General features: G+C 40.3%; 1 protein-coding gene across 5 annotated transcripts in view; it reads right to left on the bottom strand.

Annotated features, from left to right (window-relative positions):
* Positions 1 to 517: 517 nt before the first annotated feature.
* LOC129762828 (dual specificity protein kinase pyk3-like) overlaps positions 518 to 7,883 on the bottom strand; it is a 151,960-nt gene continuing 144,594 nt past the window's right edge. For 3 of the 5 annotated variants that reach the window (XM_055761383.1, XM_055761381.1, XM_055761382.1), the window contains exons 3-4: positions 1,098 to 1,656; positions 518 to 1,028 (exon numbers count right to left, since the gene is read on the bottom strand). In XM_055761383.1, coding sequence (XP_055617358.1) covers positions 594 to 1,028; positions 1,098 to 1,646 — 984 coding nt within the window. In that variant the 5' untranslated portion in view covers positions 1,647 to 1,656 and the 3' untranslated portion in view covers positions 518 to 593. The remainder of the gene's footprint in view (positions 1,029 to 1,097; positions 1,657 to 7,883) is intronic. The other 2 variants (XM_055761380.1, XM_055761378.1) reach the window with 1 other exon arrangement.

The following is a 7,883-nucleotide window of genomic DNA, read 5'->3' as shown; positions in this document are numbered from 1 at the left end:
GAGTTCGGGAAGATATGAGATAAAATGCTTGATTAAGCTGATATTTCTGAATTGCTTCGCAACGATATAACGGTGCGACATTTCATTTCATAGAACACAATACGTTTCACGTTTGTTTATCGAATGACAATGTGAAGCGTCATTTCCGGCAGGATAAATATCAAACACACTTTCTTCAAATCGTTCCATTCGTTCTATTTTATCGATCACATTCGAACAGACAAATATCTTCACTTCGTCCGGTTCGTACTGACGAGCCGCTATATCTGATAGTTTAAATACATGGTGTTGTCTGCGCCCAGGTAGTTTCTGAACAGAGTTTCAGAGTAATGAGTATAGATTAGACTGTAGAAGTATGAACCTTTTTATTATTAAAGTTTTTAAAGTAAGATTTTTTAACAGTGCATTAAACATGCTATTCTTTCTTTCGTAAACATGCTATTTTGCATTAAACATGCTGTTTGATATGATAATGAAAATTGTGATTTTAATGTAGTTTCTTCTATCATAAGTACCATGTTTCAAAAAAATCGGAGAAATTGAGTCAGCGGCCGGCTGATTTGGCGTGGAATTGCTCTATATGTTATCAAAGATTACCTCATACTCGAATTTGGATAGGACGCGATCATACTATCCGGAAGCTTCAGGATCGACTCAAGACTGTCGTAGGTTTTAAACGGAATGCTGGAGTTCTTCCTCTGCAGTGTGCCGTACTGATGGTGGTGCGGATAGTTAATGCCAGGAGTGGGCATCGATACGGCGCTATTTGTCGGTGTAGCGTTTCCACCGCCGCCATTATGATTATGATGATGGTGCTGGTGGTGGTGGTGGTTGTGATGATGAAGATCAGTCGTGCTACCGAACTTGTACTGGACACTCATCGAGGGTCCGAGGGTTGGCGTGGAGCCGTAGCGTTCGCCGAGGTCCGCCAGTCGACCACTGCTACCGCCGGTAGAGCTGGCGAAATTTGGTGTATTACATTTGTAAGGAACTGGTTTGAATGCGATCGGTCGGATCACTTGTTTGCCCTAGAAAGAGTATGTAGTTAATGAAATTTAGTTAGCCAAAGCAATAACAAGCACGAAAATGATACCAACCTTCCCCAGGATTCCGCTGCAAGACTGTATCCTAGGCGGTTTATCGTCTTCGGACAGCAAGCTGTTGCCCGTCACTGCTGGCGGTTCCTGTCCGGGGGTGGATGATACTCCTGCTAAGCCACTAAGCTTGACAGCATTGGTTACATTGCTTGCCGTTACCTTTCCGTATTGTGCATTTTTGTTGTTATTCTTTTCGAAAATCTCTCGAATGTTCTCGAAGTGAGCCTTCCGTATACTACTTTCGCTCTGATCTCTGCTATTGCCACTATTGCCGCTGGTAGCGGATCCTATCACTGTGGCAGCCGATAAGCTTTGCTTGCTGAGGAAATCGGAAATTCGCTTCTGCTCTCGGCGGGATTTCAGCGTCCCCGTGAAGTTGGTCTGCACCAAACTAAGGGCGGACTTACCACCGATCGAAACGAAGGGGTTGTTTTCTAACGAGGACGATCGGTAGTGACCCTTCGGTCGGATTGGGCTTTTATAGGATGAGGCTGACGGCGAGGGCGCTATGACGAGTGACGACGGTGCGCCGTGGTGCGAAGATTCCATGGCATTTAGTCTGTTGGGAGTAGAAAAATTCAAATATGAGGTTTGGTAAATTCGTTGGTATACACGAGTACAATTTAGATATGATTCACCGCAATAATATGAATTTCAGTATGTTCAAAGATAATACTGATTTGTCTCAAATTCCAAACACTTTTTTACCATTAAATAGGGTCTCATTACCTAAAATGGCACTGTTTCGCGAGAGTAAATTGATTTTTGAATGCAGCAGAGTCTTCTCTCCACTTAAACACAATAAAATTGGTTTGCAAATCCCCACCCACGGTAGGGAACTAACAATAGTTTAAATTATATTTGACTCGAATTCCGATCACCATTTTTGGCACAGGATTATTGTGACAGGGATAGTTTTATCCACAGGATCGGCGGGATCAACGGAGGACTTCTATTTAGAAGGTTATTTTCGGGAATTGAACATGAATCAGGAAAAGTTCCATAATCAAGATCCTTCTCCATTGTTGCTCCACAACAAGGCTGTCCTTCTATCCAATTAGTGAACTATTTATTTATAAAATAGTGTGATTTAACATTTACTGTCCGGAATTCGAGTTATGCTAAACTTGATTCATATTACGAACTAGACTGACCAAACAGTTCAGAAACGAAAACGGGACACGTAAGCCCAAAAAATAATCAAAATGTCATATTTTTTGAAGAATTTCATTGAGTGAATAAAAATAAATAAATAAAAAAACATAAAAAAACAATCAGTCAAACTTTCTTAGATGTACTTGTTTTGATTTCCACAACAAGGGAATGTTCAGATGCTGAAGGCACTGTGCGAAGGAGGTTATGGTTTTGGTGATTTTGTTATAGAATTTGTCACATTGCAGATCAAAGTTCTGTTTGGCAATTATAACAGAGTTTGTGGTTTGAACACTGATATATTCAATATATTTTAATTCTGTATTTCGATCGATTCGAACGACTTGATAAAATTCGATTCTGTACTCCGTTGTTTTTGCATTTCGGTCGATCTGCTTCTCTTCGAACATTAAATGGGCAAAACGTTCGAAATAGGTAAAGCGAAATTATAACTCGGGCGAAATAATGGTTTCAAACGAAATGCAAATCCGGTGGAATGAAGAATAGGGGTGGCTCAGCAGTGGGACGACTCGATGTGCTCGTGTTTCGCTCGTGCTGTTGAAAATGAACTCGTAGGGCAAGTGGTTAACATAATACTATTATTTTTATTCCATTTTATCCATTTTTCAATGTATTCCGATGCAATATCGTTAAAATATCCATAGTTTCAAGACATTTTGCCTCCTGTATTTCACCTAAATCAACTTCTTTTGACGTAGGACTACTTTTTCAGTAAGGGTACCAAATCAGAATACATGTTTTTATGAAATAGTTTTATAATTAATAACTATTTTTGTTGCAAATCAATAGAATTGGAAACTCGCTGAAAATTGTTTTATATGTTTTACACTATGATTTTCTAATCCATAAACGATTTAATTCAACAAAAATAGGAAGCACACGAATGTGCACCCATGACCGAGTGGTTAGCGTCTCACATTATCGTGCCGGGTGTTCGGGTTCGATTCCCGTTCTGGTCGGGGGATTTTTCGTCAAAGAAATTTCTTCCGACTTGCACTGTGGTCACGCGTATTCTAGAGCTTGCCCCTCGGAATGCGTTCAAGGCGTGTTATTTGGCTTAAGAAATCTCAACTATGTATTAATCAGTGACGCTAGTTAATGCATACGTTGAGACGGCAAAAGTTCCACAGGGAACGTTAACGCGATTCAAGAAGAAGGAAGCACACGCATTTTTCCACACATTCGTTCTGTGTATTTCTGTCTCTACCTACCCATGCTTTCTATTCCGAGGAATAAGGGTAATGGTGAGGTATAATTTTTTATATACCACTGCGAATGACGCGTGCGTAAATCGCTTGCTAGAAATGTAAATGCAGCGTACGTTCGTAAAGACACTGTGGAAAGAGAAGACACTGAAAATTAACCCTGTCCGTTTATAACTTGTTGGGTATATAAGCCATTCGCGATTTCTAATACTAAGTCTCGCTCCAACTAGCGAGCAGTCAGCAGTCTCACCTAATGCTGATGTCACACATTACGGGTTTTGATCCACACAAACTTCAAAAGCGGAATCGTTTCACGTGCTGAATTGGTCTCATATGCTTAAACAGTTCAAAATCTGTATACTGTAACATTTGAAGAATCTAAATATAGTACGTTATGTTTCATTGGATTGGCAGCCACCCAATACAGAAAGTTCTGCTTGTTTAAAAGCCCCTCAGGTGGAAGCGATTCTCAAAATTAATCATGAAATCGCGTGTAATCGGGTTGTCTGAAGCATTTCTGCACAATTTTTTTTGCGATTGGTATGAACACGTCCGTTAATGTGATTTTGTAGAGATGGTACTCAAAGCGTAGCAACAACATAAAGGGTGTGTCACATCAAATTGCATCACGGAAAAAACGCTGTAGAAATTAAATTTTTAGGAATTATATCTTCAGCTTTCGCTTATAATCAGATAAGAGTGTATAGATCACGTTGGCCATGCATCACTGTCAATTTTTCGTAAATTTGGAAAAATGTCGTCGAACGAAAAAGAGCGTCGTGAATTAATCCTGTGCACTCATTTCAGAATCCGGAGTTGTCACATTGGGACATCGGTAAGATGCTGGAAATCGTCCAATCCACGGTCAGCAGAGTACTAAAACGATACTTCGAGAACCTAGCCATCGACCGGAAGGTGAAGAACGGCAAAAATGGATGCTCCGTCAGTGAAAAAGATCACAAGCGCGTAATTAAGCAGTTTAGACGTGATCCGAGAAGTTCGGTCCGGGATGTCGCCAATAAGCTGAATTTGTCAGGTTCATTCGTCCAGCGGACCAAGCAGCGGCCTGCGTACATACAAGGTTCAGAAAGCTCCTAACCGCGACGAAAGACAAAACATGGTGGGGAAGACGCGAGCCCGGAAGCTGTACACCGAAATGCTGACGAAGACGCATTGCCTGGTAATGGACGACGAAACCTACGTTAAAGCGGACTTTCGTCAGCTGCCGGGCCTGTTGTTCTTCTCCGCAGAGGACAAATTCAGCGTTCCGGAGGAGATTCGCAAGCAGAAACTATCCAATATTGCCAAAAAGTACATGGTGTGGCAAGCGATCTGCTCTTGCGGAAAGCGGAGCGCCCCCTTCGTGATGACCGGCACGGTAAACGGGCAGGTTTACCTTAAGGAGTGCCTACAGAAGCGCTTACTACCACTATTGAAGCAGCACGAGGGCCCGACCATCTTCTGGCCGGATCTCGCTTCGTGCCACTATTCAAAGGACGTGTTGGAGTGGTACGAAGCCAACGGGGTCACCTTCGTGTCAAAGGAAATGAACCCGCCCAATGCACCGGAGCTTCGCCCAATAGAGAAATATTGGGCGATTATGAAGCAGGCCCTCCGGAAGAACCCAAAAGTTGTCAAATCGGAGGCGGACTTCAAGAGAAAACGGATTTATGTTCAAAAAAAACTACAACCTGACGTTGTACAGAACCTTATGGACGGGGTAAAGAGGAAGGTGCGAGCATACGGGCTTTGGCTCGAAGTATGAATAAAAAGAAAATGCCAAAAGTTGTTTAATAGTTTTTATTTTACTGTCTAAAATTTTCAAAAGGATCGGTCTACTGGGCGAATTTCTACAGCGTTTTTTCCGTGATGCAATTTGATGTGACACACCCTTTATTTGCGCACAGACCGCTCCGATGACTGAAACTCTTACTCGTTCCAATTTCAGGTGACCTTCAACTCCTATGCCTTTCAATTGCGCCGTCAGAATTGTGCTTCCTGAAGCAATCACAAAATAAAACCCATTCGAATTGCTTTAAGGCAGTAATCTAGACTAGAAATTAAAAGAAAAAACTTCTATTCATATTTCTGAAATTTAGACATCCACATAGAAAATACTTCTTGAAAATCCCATTATTTACCGAGCCATTTCAGTGATGCAGCATCTAATCCAGCACGGCCGTAACAATTAACTTCAAGCGCGTTTTTTTGCGCGAAACTAGTTTTTTTTTCAAACTGGCCTACACGATATCTCAAGTATCTGTCAAACCGATTTTGTCGAATTTTTATGAATATAGTCTGTATACATAAATCAATAAAAAATAATATTTTTTCAAATTTTACATTTCTCTGATGTATCTCTGATAACCATTAAAGGGTGGACTCGATTATATACAGTCTCCAATTGCTTTTCACTGTATATAATCGAAGTGAAAATTTGAATGATATGAAAATTTTAAACAGGGTACAGTAGCGAAATTTCCAATTTAGTGGATTTGAATAACATTTAAGAAGTGAAAAACTCAAAAGTAGTTTTAAGGTATTATTCTTAATTTTAACCAAAACAAAAAAAAAATATAATAAACTTGAATGTCCCTGTCAACCAAATTAAAGCTCTCTAACCGCTCTGCAATTCGGCCTTTGACACCAAACTTCTATCTTTTATATTTCGCTGCAATATAATTTTCAACAATTTCTGGTGAATCTTCAACTAGAATATACGAAAAATCACGATTTTTACTTCACTGTACTCATAATGGCCAATTAATTTTCAGTTTGACGTTGAAAAATTTCATTTTCACTCAAAAATATTTGAAATATAAAAAAAATAAATTTGTTTTTGAATTGTATATTATCGAGTTTAAAATTTCATATAGTCGAATCATATATAATCGAATCAGTATATAGTCGAGTCCGACCTGTATAGTGATTGAAAAAAGAAATTTCAAGACGTCATGATACCGGCCTTTCACCCTATATCCACCCGAAGCAGTAAACACGAGAATTGATTTGAATAATTCCGTAGTCTTGCGTCGACAACCCGGTCTTCTCTTGGATACAACCTTCTGTATTTTTTCAAAAACACTTGCATCTCTCCTATTCAAAAATAATTCTTCCCTTTTATGTTGAGAAATTCTAAAAAATCATAAAAAATGAGACTTTAACTTTAATGACAGATACATCATCTCTTTAAACTAGGCGAATAAATGTTCGATAGGTCACTAACTAATCTCTGGTGAAAAGCAACTTAAGGCATGGGTTTCCTAATTAATCGTAGTAGAACAGAACATTATTGCAATGTTTTTCCTTTACTCTCAAAATACGGTACAAATGGACAAAAATACGGAATGGCCCAAAAAGGATCGAAAAAACGATACCGTCCCGTTCAAAACGGTCCGTTTGGTCAGATAACGATGTTTGTTTTTACGGAATCTGCTAACACCAACAATTTATGCTGGTTCTGACGGTCACATTTTTTATAAATACTTATTATTATGAGTTATAGACACTATCGATACCTGTAAATGGTGTTATACGGAATACAGAGAATGTCGGGGTTTTCATTATTCAATGATTTACAACATAAAAGTTCAGTAAATTTATATTTCTAAATAAAGTGTTCGAAATTTGATTCTGTTCGGGAATATGAGTAAAAACGATACATTTGAAACGCACAAAAACAATAACAAATATTCAAAAATTAATCTTGGATCATATCGCAACGTTGGTGAGAAGATCTCAACTTTCCTGCTGCTCTTGTAGTGAAAATACTACCAACAAAATGAAACCTTACCATCATTTCGCACCATAATGTATCATTCTCGAGACCGCTCGCGTTATGCAACACAATGGTACACTATGGCCAAGAGATAGATCTGCTAACGGACACCTCTGTCCTCCCCCTTCCGCAGTTGGTTGACGAAGGCACGGGGTGGAGATGCAAAAGGCTGGTCGGTCTTCAAGATTCTCACGCTCGCGCCGGACCACGCCGCAGCAAACGATGGAGTTTACTTGATACAGCATTCCGTGAAACGAAACCAACACCACGCTAACGAAACGAATCATAGTCCCGCGTCGCTGGAGAGCTGGAGCCGCTTGGCTGGAGGCTGCTGAGGCTGCCCACAACAGCAAGGCAACAAGAAATCCCAGACGTAATTTATTTTATTGCCTGGCAGCTATTTTGTTTTGTTTTGTTTTGTTGCTGAAATCTGTGACTCCCTTTCTGCACACATTCTCACAGGAGTTGGCCATTCATCTCTCTCTCCACAGCCGAACCCGAACCCGAGCGCGGTGTGGCACACGGTCAGCAGTAACCTAACCCCCGGGACAGTAAAACTGTGCAGACGCAGGGTACCCCTTTCTACACTCCCCATCGGGTCACTCTCATAGCACTGGCTCATGACGGCAG

Source organism: Toxorhynchites rutilus, chromosome 1, assembly GCF_029784135.1.
Source record: "Toxorhynchites rutilus septentrionalis strain SRP chromosome 1, ASM2978413v1, whole genome shotgun sequence".
Lineage (NCBI taxonomy): Eukaryota > Metazoa > Arthropoda > Insecta > Diptera > Culicidae > Toxorhynchites > Toxorhynchites rutilus.
The sequence above is the reverse complement of the archived record's forward strand: the minus strand, read 5'-3'. Positions and strand labels throughout refer to the sequence as shown.